We start from the raw sequence: 14,219 nt of genomic DNA on the forward strand, positions 1-14,219 counted from the left end.
TTTAATCTGGCTAAAACCCTTTTTCTCTCTGGCTAGAGCCGCTGCGAGGAGCGCTTCACTCCTCTAACTCTCTCTCTTTTTCCTCTCGCTCCATCTTTCTCTCTGTCTCTCTCTCTCTTTCTCCTCTCTTGATTCTCCAGTCTTAGGAGTCTCCATCTTCAATAGAGCTTTTAGTTTTTTTCCCCCTTTTTTCCGCTTTCATCTTTGCCACCACTCTCGTTCTTTCCCGCTCATCCCAATCGCTTCTCTCTTGATTATACTCCGTCTCCTGCTCTTTGTCGCCAGGCTCATCCCCGTTTTTAGTATCCTCTCAATCCCCAACCTTCATCTCTCTCCCCCTCTTTTCTCTCCTCCTCCTTCTCCCCTACATCCTATTCCGTCTTTATGATCACTTTTATTCTCTTTCTCTCGGGCTGATCCTTTTTTATTCATTCTCTCTCTCTCTCTTTGTTATCTTCAGTCCTCCCTCTCTCCCTCTCTCTATTTCTCTCTCCCTCCATCCATCTTTCTTTCTCTCCCCATCCTCTGCAGCTGTATCTGTTCCAGCCTTATGTGATTATGGTGAACATGCTTGAGTCTCGGAGCTTCCTCTGCTGAGCCAGACCCGGCCCAGCGTCTCCCAGTGCCTGTGTGTGTGTGTGTGCCCGTGTGTGTATCGTGTGTGTGTGTTTTGCATGTGTGTGTGAACACCCTGCAGACAGCCAGAGTAATGGACAGATATCCCTTCATTCATCCCTCCATTCCTCTCCCTTAGAGTCTAACATCTCCCTTGGCAGCAGGCAGCCCTCTTACAACACACCTGGGAGCTCATCCAGCACACACACACACACACACACACACACACACACACACACACACACACACACACACACACACACACACACACACACACACACTATACGCACACACACACCTCATTGGGGGCTGTCCAGAGGGTTCTACTGCATTACTGCTTCTCGCCCTGATGCACATCTACTTCTTCCGTTGTTATCTAATTTTGCTGCAGCTCACATGTGTTTTCAGTCTTTTGAATGTCTTATTTTCCATATTTGTTTTCTGATGATCATTTCAAGAAAGTGTGGACTCATCTGTTGTTGTCCTGCCTAGCTAACAGCTAACCCTGCAGCATAGCCACCAGTGCCATCTCTCTGTTTACCCATTAGGCCCCGTTGTTTTCTCCTCTGCACAATAAGACTTTAAAACCAGCCGGCATCCTGCCAGCGCTGAAGCCTCTGCTTTGTTTTTCACTCTTTGTTTGGGTGCTGCGTAACTCTCACTGCCTCTCACTGTCATTCACTCCTTACCTCACTCCATCTCCCTCTCTCTCTCTCTTTCTCCCTCCCTCTCTCCATTCTTTGCATCCAGCATGTCATTGTTGATTTAAGTTGAAAGTCACCATGTTGTGTCAATTTAAATTGATTGATTATTCTATGAGGGCCATCTGTGTGTGTTTTCTTGTATTTCTATTCTTAGAAGGTCCAATTCTGTGTATACGGATAAAGAGATGAATGTAAACCTCACATTTTCTTTTATTTATAAGTTAAGAATTAGAGGTGGTGAGGTGCCGTTACATAAATCCACATTTGGACAAACCTTTGTCTGTTCGGAGGGATCAGAAAGTATTTGAAGAGGGATCAGTCATGTAGTCCTGAATGATCTGCTGCTTCTTGTTTCTATGGTGCTCTATTACAGTTTGTGTTCACATTGTTCTGTCTGTATTTTCTTGTACATATTTATTGTCGAGTTTGTGTTTGTTTTGTCTCTTGTGTATCTGTTGTTGAGTTTTATGTGTTTTTAAAAGCCCATCTAGGGACGGGCATTTCAAATTAGCTGAGGCTATAAATGCTGCAGTGTGCGGCGTCAGATTATGATACTTACTTTTCCCTATACAAATAAACATTACATAGATAAATAAATAAATGGTGGGCTATGAGCCAAAAGCAAACACCTATTATATTGCTAAGATGCAAAAATGGTACCCAGGAGCCCCAAGTTGACTGACGTCCTGGGCAAAGTGTCCCTCTGACCACTGTGCTCAGATTATGAAAATAATTCCTACTATCATTATACTGCCACTGTTCTCCAGTCTGTGAATCAATACATGTGATGCATTTTAGCCTTTATTAGATGGCTAGACGTCAGGGCGAGCAGGTGTGAACTGTAAGTTGCAGTCCTCCCTGTCGTGTCTAACAATCCTCTGGTCTTTCAGGGATTGGTCTTATTAGATACATCTCCTTGTATCCCTAAAAAAAATTCAAAATCCAAATTATTTCCCCCATAAAAACTTAAATTTAAGTCTTGCCATGACACCTACAATAAGCTCTCTACCCTTTGCATGCCATGCAGGTTGTAAAACGCTGGAAGCTGTGATTAGTCTGGGTTCTACCTGTACATCGACAGCAGTGACCATCTTAGCATCAATGTCATGCATTCTGATCCCTGCATTACAGCCAGGAGGATGGTGCAGTAAAGCGTAGCGTTATGCAGGTATGTGTGTGTCTGAATTTATGCACTCTTCAGTTCTCCCTGAATGCACAGGCGCTTTTATCTGCCACGCTTTTACAAATGGCACATGTCCCGCGCCGCGCAGTTCTCTCCAACCCTCATCCATACTCTGCCAACCCCCCGCGCTGCTGTAATCCAGTAGAGGTAAGCAGTAATTATGAAATGGCCTTTTAAGTCCCCTCCAGTTATTAAAGCCATTCATCTAGTCGGAGGCTAAATACATACGGCCCATATGTTCCCATTCCCTCATATATCTAAACAGATAAACCCAATTACTGCCAGGGTGTAGCGCCTGCGTCCAGCCCCGTCCTCCGCCTCAGATAAAGCAGAGTGCATTCAAAAAGTGACGGAGGGATGCTTAATGATTGGACAGGTCTTAAATGGAAAGGAGTTTTAATTGGACTTAACATGAATTGGATTTGCTTTTACTGGCTAGACAGTTGTCGGAAGTTATTCGGTTTAAAGTCAGGCTTTTTCATATGAGAATAAATATAGTTAGATTATGAGGACAGAACATTAATGACATGCTGTTCTCCTACTGCTGTCCCAAAACATGCTTCACTTTTTAAAGGGCAAGGCTGGCAATAGTCTGTATTGTCAACAAATGCTATGAAATCTGCAAAACTAATGAAGTAATCCTATTAGCCTGATATCTACTTCCTCTGTGTCATAGAGCTCTAATGTTGTTCAAAAACTATAAAGAAAAACAACACGTGGGCAGTGTTGCCAGATCTGGCGAAAGAAACAAGCCACTGGGGGCCTGTACTACGAAGAGAGTTCAACAAACCCAGGATATGTTTCTGGTATTTGGCTTCACTAACCCCAAAAATCGTGATCTTGCTAAGCTGTCACTTCAAGGTGGTTAACTCGATAAGTCAACCCAAGTTTTCCACATCTAACCATGAGCGAGTTCACAAAGGGTTAGGGTTAGGTGTTCCTAGCATATGGCCAATCACAAAGATGGTCTACTGACAGCAGAGTGGAATATTTTGTAAAGAAGAGCAAACGATGATATTAGACGTATAGAAGAAGAAAAGTTAGAGTCATAATCAGGCTGGAAACACAGTCGCAGCTGCCAAATGTAGGATGGACAGCTGACAAAGAAATCCCAGACTGTGTTATTGGGTACAATTAATAGGCTTATAATATCACTGGCCCGTCATTAGGGAACAAGTTGATCTGACTATAATTTCATTTGTGTATTCCATTAAATTAATGTGTTGCTAAGAACTATCATTATAGCATGACGTGTATGACAGTTTTAGCCTTATTCTTTCTGCTGCAACCCCCGCAGTGTCAAACAAACCAACAAACAATCCAACAGGCCAACAAATAAATTAATTAGTATAAATTAAACTTCATATAACAAATCATTTTACTTTTACTTTAGCAGTGGTGGCATGTCGAACAAGACTGATGTGCACCTATTTCACGCCTACACTGCCTTTGAGTCTTCTCCTCTTCCATCTTCTCTTCCATCCAGTCATTTAATTCATTCTCTCACCTTCTATTTGTATCTTTTCTGTATTTGGCCCGCTCAGCCCCAGACATTGTTTGCAAAGTAGCCAAAGAAACTCCATCAATCCTGCGATTTTCATCTTAAGTGTCTCACTCACTGGCTGTCAGCTGTGTGCATCGGGAAAGACGAGGGGCAGGGGGAGTGGTGTTGTGGACAGATCTCGCAACAGGACCGACTATCATGCGTTCAAATAACTTAATAGACGTGTATAGGGAGAGACCAGCTGGAGCAAGCCCAGATAAGCAACCACACTTTGGAAACAAGCCCCCAAAAATAACAACATGGGACTACCAATATCTCTATCTCTTATAGAGTTATCCCACATTCACCATTGTTGTGCTGTAAATACTCATTAGTGCAGTCAAATGTGTATTAATCCACCTGTGGAAATAGTCCCTGGTAGATACACTGTAGTGTTTGTTAAGAACTGCAGTGCCCAGCTGTTTTATTACATTTCCTACATTTTCCTAGAATTCAAATACACAACTCAGGCCCATTCTTATAGATTTGCATCTTCAGTAGGAACCAGTGAGCTTGGGAAAGATTCGGACCAACCATTTTTTTTGTCAAGAAGAGAAAATATATAGAATAATGCCAGACATATGCCTCATGCCACTGATGCTTTTTGCTTATTAGACCTCACGCATGTCATAGACTGATGTCATGGATTTTCTCCAATAAAGGTATAAAAGCCTATATTCAGTACATTCAATCTAAGGTGAAGCAATTAAGATCTGTGTCACGAGGGACCTTTTTCTGCTCTGTCCATTTCTTTGTATAGTTTAAAGAACTTAAAACCATTCATAAACATTTATTGAGATGGAATTGTTCATGTGTATTGTAATTCAAGACTTTCCCCATTGAATTAGATCACTTTTATTGAAACAGTGTCACACAGGAGCGGGACAGTCCGACCCTTGTAATGGTTTATTTAATAGTTCTGTTGGATTAAATTCAATAACCTTTATTGAGAAGGGCGACGCTGAGAGCGGGCTTTCTTTTACAGGTGTGTGTGTGTCATGTGTTTTTATAGAGGAGCGCGGGTCAGGGCCTGTTTTACTGGTCTCCAGGAAAACACGGCCCCAGGGTTTATTGGCTGGTCCTGAGATTGGATATTAGATGGAAAAGTGCGAGTGTGGATATGTGTTTACATGTGGGTTTCTATAAGCATAAATGTGAGCAGGGTCGTGATTCTAGTGTGTGTGCGTGTGTGCATGTGGTCGTGTGTGTGTGTGTGTGTGTGTGTGTGTGTGTGTGTGTGTGCGCTCCAATTTAAAGAGCTATGGCCAGGAGCAACAAGCCCCTTTTCACTGTTGGCTAAAGTGTCTCCTTGGCAACTCACAGTCACCCCTCCAACACACACACACACACACACACATATACACTTATCCGTACCACCACCGCCACCCCAAGCGGTTTTGATGGAGGGGGCACTTTCTTGTAACCGTGGCAACCTTTCAACCAGTCTGCTGCAAAGCTGCTTGCTGTGGAGCACATTGTAGTCCAGTTGATAGGTAAGTGTTAAGACCCTGCTGAGGCTCTGTGGGAGGGTTCAGCAGTGTGCCAGGGGTTTGCACTATACTGGCGTGTGTGTGCTTGTTTGTATGTTGTGGTTGGAACAACAATCTCACATTTACTATAAATAAGACAATATTCTGTTTAACAGTTTTGTGTTAACCCCCCAGTTGATTGGATATTGTAATTGGTGAGACGGGGTAGCAGAGCTTAGCAGTGTGTTTGTGTGCGTAATTCTGAGTGGGGTATTAAATTTCTACTGCACACACAGTTTGTATGGCAAAGCCTGTAATTTGGGCATTTTTTAGTTCATTTATTCTTGTGTTCATTGGGTGAAATAACGAGAGATTTGTGTGCAAACGGCTTTTATTCTGAATTGATCATTTGTGCCAGCTAAGGAAAAAACACCCGGACACTTTAGAGTTAGACTGCAATCTTCTTTTTGTTCACCCAAAATATCATAAAGCTTTGACCCCCCTGACATAAAACTCGAGAGCAACTTGCATCAGTTTGCCTCAGTTACAAGTGGCAGGTGCGTAACACTCGCTTTTGAGGTGACACTTTTAAGTTACAAAGCAGCATCATGTGGAGCGGTGGTAGGCCTTGCAGGGACTGTCAGCGCCGCAGGACCCCAAGGCTACGTTCCAGGCAAAGACTTGACTGCTGTCTGCTCGGTACAGACACGACAGCAGTCAACCTTGACTAAAGTCACAATATACATATCATTTTAAGTCTATGTGTGCAGGCATGTGCACATGGTTGTGCATGCATCTACAATATGCATGTGTGAAATACAATCAATGCAGCAGGTCCTCTGTTTTCAGCAACATTTTTTGGCATGAAGAATGTTCTTGGGCCTCATTTCCAAGAAGTCACCAGTCTATCAAAAGTTGATTTCGATATTGATTTATAGTATTTTTTTTCCCTTTGTAAATTACCATTTGAAAGTTTCCTTTTAATAGTATCCTGAATGTTGATGAAGGTTCTCAGTCATCCAGGTCATGGTAAATCAAAGTGCTGTATCATAGGTAACTGGACTTGTTTCAGTTTCTTGAAGACGTTTCATCCAAGAGGCTTCTTCAGTTCTAACTAACTGGAGGGGAGTTGCAGATTTTTAAACTCTGTGTGGGAGTGTCCTTACAGAGTCGTTAAGGACAAGTGTGTGCTCTGAGTTTAAGAGTCGTTAGGCCCACTTGTGGCTCGTTGACCCAACCGGCCTTCATGTGGCTAGGTGAGCCTACGATACAGCACTTAAAGTATCCTGAATGGTACCTAGCATTGAAATCTCATGGATTAATGAACTACATGACAAAGTAGTTTTATGTTTTGGTCATCAGTTTTAATGATGTACTGTACAGTATGTCAACTTGATATCTGAGATATCATATTTTCTCTTGCTCGAAAGTACTATACAAACAGCCTGATGCCCCCTTCACACATACAAACACCAGAGTCGTCACACCAGATGCCATTCATTGTGAAATGAACCACAAAAAGCAGGATATAGTGCTGCCACTGCAACTCAAGGGCTCAAAAGCCTACCAACAGCACAGCAAGGGGTATGTTTAGAAAGTTTCAATTTGATACAAATGTCCTCTAGCAATAACCAGTGGTGCTTGTTTGATTCCTTCGCAAACACCAAGTACAAAATGGTTCTCTCCTCCACTGAACTACCTTAAACAACTTCAGATAAATAGGAAAGGCTGATTGTCATGGACAACGACTTCCCAGTTCTCTACAATATTACTCAAACAAGCTGCTGCGACTTGTATTCGAAAATGATGCATGTAAACACATTGCTAGGGAAAAGAACTACTTTGTCATATGCCTGCACAGTGGCAACGAGGGGAAATAACTGCAGAGCTGAGTATGTATATTACAAGAGGGAAATTACGAGGCGTCAGCTGCTGTTGCGGTGGAAAAGAGCTGTAGACTTTATTGTTGCAATTGGGAGCAAAACACCAAACAACAGCAGAAGAATACATCAAATATTCGCCTATAATCCAAAACTGAACAGGTTTTAAAATGCTGAATGTGTTATCGATAATCCTATCTAATCTTATCGATAGATTATCATTGGCAATGGTGATTATTAACTAATGAAAACGACTTCCATGATCCCACACTACCACACACAGTCAACTGTTTTTTGTTTTCATTGATTTGACTTAGACACCTTGGGGCAAATGTTTCGTACTGTGCCTTTGACTTTCCTCCTGAAGTATATACTGTATAAACACAGGCTTGTACTTTTTTTTTTCACACATGAGCCATCACTTAACATTGCCTTTGCAGAAAATGTTACTTCCGAAAACCTTGACGCCCAAAGTATCTCCTCACACTTCGCCACTCCCGACTAGCGCAAGAGGAGAAGTAGCAAAACAGAAAGTTAAGGCGTGACATTATTGCTTCATCTTGGATGGAGGGGTGTTACAGCTGTGAAGGGCATTTGCCGTCGCCCTGGCCTGTTTGGCTGTTAGGCTGTTTGTCAAATATGTGCACCAGCTTGAATCAGTGGCAATCAGGCAGACATGATGCGAACGGATCCGCGAGAGCATCTGCTGGCACAGCGGGCAGCGATATGTGATAAACGCTGATTTCACCCTCCATTGGATCGAGCTGGCGATGATAGCCACCTCTCCCCCGCTCATCCATCCTATTAAACCCTCATTATTCATTTACCTCCAGCCTCAACCGCCTGACATGCATGGAATGAGTGCACTCCGCAGCCCCACAAACACACACGCCAGCAAAGTGTAAAGTGAATTGTGCTCAATATTTCTCCCTCTATTTCATCTAAGGCGGTCAAGGACACACACCGCTATCTCATACAGGCAGTATCATGACTTAAACTTTTTTTTTCTTTTTGGACCAAAATTTCTCCCATTTTGTAGCACACACATGCCCACGCACTTAGACACACACAGTTTCTCTGTGTATAGTACAGCAGTGCGCTGGCAAGGAGCTTAATTCTATCAGGCTGCGAGCTGGACAGCCGTAATTACATTTGTGACACAAATCCTGCCTCTCAAATTGAGCGTTTTATTCCTGAGCGCTCCCCCCTCTCTATTTATAACCCCTTATTCCCCATAAATCCCACTTCCTCACAGAAAGTCAATTTAGGACTTAAAAGGCAGCAACGCTCCGCTTACTTTTCCCCCCCTCCTTCGACTCTATCGCCGCTTCAGTTTCACTTCCCCTTTTTCCCCGCTCCACTTCGGAGCTTTGAAGCCTCTGAAATGACAAAAAAAAAAAAAAAAAAAGGAACATCTTAAGCAGTGAGTGCCATGATGCGAGAAAGTCATCCCTACAGGAAAGTTTCAGAACGAAAAAAAAACAAAAAAAATCGCTGCTTGCAACCTGTCTGTAACTTCTTTGAAGAGTACTTGTCACTGTTTCATTGCGATACACAACTGGGGGTGGTTGGTGTGTTATTCCTTTACCACTCTTGGTCACCTGTCCTTCAATTTCTCACAGCGTGTAGGTCGAGCATCTGTTCTCTATCCTCCTTTGTCTAATTTTTTCCCCCGTCGTTCTTACAGCTCTGCTTTTCCTCGAATCTTCCCTTCTCCCGGTGCCGCCTCCTCCTCCTCCTCCTCCCCCTCCCCTGCTGAATCAGCTGTGGCCTTCATCGCTTTCCTGCTCCTCAGTCTCCCCTTTCTTCCTCTCTCGAGTTGGAGGCCATACCTGAGTACAGTATGATGGCAGTTCATTTATTCCCCCTCTCTCTTGCTTATGCATGAGCCTGTCAGTTCCCATGGTGCCGCGCCTCACCTGTCCCTGTACTACTTCACCTCATTCATCGTTTCTTTTCCCCCCTCCTTTATGTTGCTCCTATAGGACTCTGACTTTCTCCCCATTTCTGTCAAGCCTGTTTTTCACCCCATCTCCCCTGCTCTCCTCTCTCTCTCTCTACATTTCATCTTCATAGCTTTATTTTTCTTTTTTTTCTTTTTTTAACCTCCATTGCCAAAAGTCATATCCATTATGGAGAAAGTGTGTGAGCTGATGCTGATTGCTCATGTTAAAATCAGGTGATCTCATCCTGTATAAAGTTTGAAAGACTGAGTCAATCTACATCCAAGCCTTCCAAAATGTCAGGATATCAATATCTTTAATATGTCCTTTAAGAAATACATTTTAAACTAAATGAATTTATGTATTTTTATGTATTTCTGTGAGTACATGTTTTTAGTTTTAGTGAAGCTATTATGCAGTTGTACAAAACTAGTAGAACCCCAACACAAGCTGATACCCATGTCTTTAATCCGTAATCCTGATTTAGTAAACATAGTTTGACTCTATGCCTTAGAATGTATGTTTGTTTGCTTACTTTAATGTTCATTTATGGTTTCAGAACTTGAATTTGCAGTATTCATTGCTGTTTTCCCCATATGGTTATAGAGTTCAAGGCACAGAAGACTAACAAAATAAAAGAATGTTAAATTCAGCTACTAACAGAATGAAAGACAAATACACACACAAGAAACAGCGGCACAACAGCACTATAAGTTAGACTCAGCCATACCCTTTAAGTGGGATAATCATATAAAAACATTTATCATTCACTAGTATTCAGAGGTACCACAAGTGAACCCGGTTGCAAAGTTGTGATACGCAGAACATGAAAAATATAACATAACATCGTCTGCGTAAAACATATACGAAAAAAACCCCATCAGTTTTTACATTGTACTTCTACATTACTTTCAAATAATACATGTATGTGTAAAAGCTCTAATGAAACACCCAATAGCAGGGGAAAGGAAAAAGTGCATTGAGATTTTCACTTAATTACAATCAAGTGCCTGGCCGGCAAAGTCAGAAAAGCAGAAACATCTCATTTTAAAGTAGTGAGTTGTGTTCAAGGAAATTCCTAGTATTGCACTGGGAGCATTGAGCTCGATCCATGTCTCATGCATATTTAAAGTGTGTTTTAAAAATACCAATAGCTCTCTAGAGATATGTATTATGAAGTCACAAGTGAAAGAATTCTCAGTGACTGATTAATCAAGTAAAGCCAATTTAAGTTTTATAGCCCATTATCACAAATTTGTCTCAAGGGGGCTTTGCAATATCTCCAACATACAACACCTTCAAACCCTTTTTCTGTGTTACAATTTGGTTATATTTGGACAGCCTTGATTTGGTCCAGTGGACACATTGCACGACTAAACACTTGATAAGGTCTAATTTGGCACAAACGGACCAAGTATGGACTCATTCCAGTGCACCCTCCCATAACTCATCCAAAATTTCTTGTCCAGGCTCCTTCTTCTTCTCCTGCAATTCTTTTTATAAACTGATCTTAATCTCAGTTAAATCTCAGGAAGCATTAATGCTTAAGGAAGTTTAATGCAGATGCCCTTTAAATAAGGAAATATGACTGTGGGAGATGAGTATCGTTTTGTGGGGTAAATTCTACTAAAAGCTTATGATCTCAATACCCAGAGTCACTTCAAGTCTAAAAATCTTTCTGTGTCTTTTTATCAGTGGCAGCATATCTCATTTTGGAGCGAAATTCCCTCCTCTTCCATCAACCAGGCTTGTTTGCTTTCCCTGCCCTCCCTTCTCCCTCTCATCCTCTGTTTAACATCGGTCCACCTCGTCGCTCACAGGACCTCCCATCCTCTCTCTTGTCTCTTTTATCTCTCAGAGCCTTCAGCTGGTGGAGCACTTGGCCCGACCCTGGGCCTCTGGAAGTCCAGCTCCCTGGAGAGCCTCCAGACGGCCGTGTCCGAGGCCAAGCAGAGCCGCATAAAAGCCGAAGTGCCCTTTCACCGCCCGCGTCCGCACATGGTCCGGGGGCGGGGATGCAACCAGAGTTTCCGCACCGCAATCGACAAGTCCTACGATGGACCCTCTGAAGATGGTAAGACTTCTCATTGGCATTTTAAAACCAGAATTAGTGAGTTCAGACAGTTTTAGAAGAGATGTTCACCGTAGAACTGCTCTGCCAAAAGAGTCCACTTTAAAGAATGTTCCTTTTTAATGTACAACTGTCACTGCTGCCATAATATAGGATTCTTTCCTCGACATTGTATCCATTTTAAATGAGACGCCGCGCTGCCAATGCACATCCCTTAGGCTTTATAACACACTGGCACTCAAGAAGAGCCAGAGGCCTGCCAAGGGACAGCGCTTAGCCTAAGTACCTTAATGAAATGCTACATGATTTTATCCACTCAGCAATTTCTGAGGAGCAACTTTATATCTTACAGCAGCATATTTTTATTGCTCTACCTTTACGAACCCACAGACATGTTGGATGTTGAGTGTGTGACTGTGTGATTACTGAGGAAATGATCCTCCATGTTTGCTGAAATTAGTGAGTTCAGTAACGATGTTTAGAGAAATCTGAAGTGTGAAAAATCACCCATCTGCAGTTGTATTAGATGAGCAGTTAGGCTTTGCCAGTATTTGCAGCTGAATGACAGTCATACAAGTGGGGTTGCGACTGACAATTATTTTCATTGTCAATTAATCTGGTGATTTTGTTTTCCACAATTTATCAATTAGTCTTTCCCAAAGACCAAGATGACATCCTCAGATGTCTTGTGTTTTCCACAACCCAAAGGTATTCAGTTTACTGCAGTAGAGGAGTAAACAAACCAGATGTATTCACATTTAAAAAGCTGGAATATGTGAATTTAGACTTTTTTCTTAAAAGAAAAAGTCATTAGAACCTGTGAATCAATTATCAAAAAAGTTGGCAATCAATTTAATAGATGACAAATAATTGATTAAGTGAAGTAAGTTATTATAGATTGAGTTAATTTTGTATAGATTTCTGTCTTTAGCAGGTAGGGTTGTGTTGTACTGCATTAGTTATTGTGTTATATTTACATTGTCAAGGGTTACTTATTTTTGATTATGTCTGTTGAATATATCATTTTCTTTTAGACAGCAGTTTCAGAGGAGCAACTTTATATTGTGTACACACAGCATACCTTTAGTTTGTGCCAACACTGTTTTTGTAATTTAATTTGAGCCAAGGTAAACACTATATATACAAAATATATAAAATTTGTGTTAGAAATGTTTTGCAATTTGATAAAAAGGAACATTTGTGAAGCTAAAATTCTTTGGGATGCTTCCATTTTTTTGGATGCAATATTTTCCATGTTTAATTTTGAAGTAATACAAATATATTCAGATTAGATTACACTTTTTGATAATACAATGGATTATGTTACCAATTACAAAAATGTACACATAAGGGCCATTCACACTAAGAAAGATAACTGAACGTTAGAAATACTGACAGCCAATCTAAAATCCATCTTATTTTACATTTACTTAAGTTTGACAACTCATTCAACAGTTATATAATGTATTTTTAGGCTGTAAATGGTCTTTGGTGCTGGTGGGGACTGATATATTTTTCGACAATCGCCGGAATAATTGATGTTTACCCATACAAAGTATGAATAAAATTAGTCTTCAAAAGACAGCAGTACTTATTGGATTGTCCTCGCTCCTCTTATCTTTTCAGAATTTCATGAACCCATATCCTTCTGGTTTGTTTTTGTTTCTTCCATCTTTTTTCCCCCTGTTAGAAGTGTGTTTTTTTATCACGAAAAGTTTTTCCTTATTCTAATCAAGGGGCCAAGGACAGAGGATGTCGATCACTGTAGGCATTGTAAAGCCCACTCAGCCAATGTGATTGTGATATTGGGCTATACAAATAAAACTGATTTGATTTCTCTGCTTAACATAGAACAGTAACAGGTCATCAATATCCACTTTTCTGAACTGCCAATACAGCTGGAGTATCACTGTTTACAGAATGTTATGGTTCTACAGTGTGATGCTCACATAGTTAACACATCATCATGAATGATACAGTTATCATTCTTGATGTGAAAAGCCCTTTAAACCAAAAGTTTGAATAATTTTAACAGCTGTTAGGCCCTGCTTCCTCTTGGGCTGGCCTTTTTCATGTAGGAGTCAGTTCAACTTAGGATAGTGGATATGACTGCTGGTAGAACCCATCCAGGTGTAGAGACTTGCCTCTGGCCAGCCTTGTGCACTGGGAGAAAGGCTGCTTAATAGGAGACTAACTAGCTTACTGAGCAGATGTCTCAACAGCACAGTGAAATGCATACTGAATGAAATGATAATGTAACACACGCAGCTGCATTTATGAGTATGTGTCCCAGCTGTGTCTCTGCATCTACCACAACCCCTGCCCACTCACACCTCCGCGTCTAATGGCATGAACTGTTCGTCCTCCGCAGACGACGACATGTCAGAGCAGAGCTCCGGTCACGAAACGCCCGTCAGCAGCTCCTCGCGCCACGGCCTGGACATAGAGGACGGAAAGAAGAAGAAGAAAAACAAAGGGAAGAAGAAAGAGAAAAAGAGCAAAGGGAAGAAGAAAGCAGATGATGCTGTGGAGGATCCGGAGAAGAAGACCAAAAAGAAAGGATTTGGCCTCTTAAGGTAGGAAACCTGAAGTCCTTTAATACTTTAACTTCCCTAAAAGTCATCAATCATGAGTCAGTAATTGTTATTTTACTTTCAAGCACCATTATGATGTTTGTGGATTTCCTTTCCTTCAAACTTTCTTGCATCAAGGTGTCTCTTTGTGATTGATTAGTCGAGGATAAATTAGGCAAATCAGCTTCAAAGACTGCCACGCCACTGCCTTGATTCTCTAAATTGAAAAGGTCACCTG

General features: G+C 41.6%; 1 protein-coding gene across 2 annotated transcripts in view; it reads left to right on the forward strand.

Annotated features, from left to right (window-relative positions):
• pard3ba (par-3 family cell polarity regulator beta a) overlaps positions 1 to 14,219 on the forward strand; it is a 177,668-nt gene that overhangs the window by 93,999 nt on the left and 69,450 nt on the right. For both annotated transcript variants that reach the window (XM_084347125.1, XM_084347126.1), the window contains exons 18-19: positions 11,196 to 11,411; positions 13,780 to 13,984. In XM_084347125.1, the coding sequence (XP_084203251.1) occupies positions 11,196 to 11,411; positions 13,780 to 13,984 (421 nt within the window). The remainder of the gene's footprint in view (positions 1 to 11,195; positions 11,412 to 13,779; positions 13,985 to 14,219) is intronic.

The sequence above is a fragment of the Pagrus pagrus genome, assembly GCF_965226575.1.
Source record: "Pagrus pagrus genome assembly, chromosome: 24".
In the NCBI taxonomy this organism is placed as follows: Eukaryota; Metazoa; Chordata; class Actinopteri; order Spariformes; family Sparidae; genus Pagrus; species Pagrus pagrus.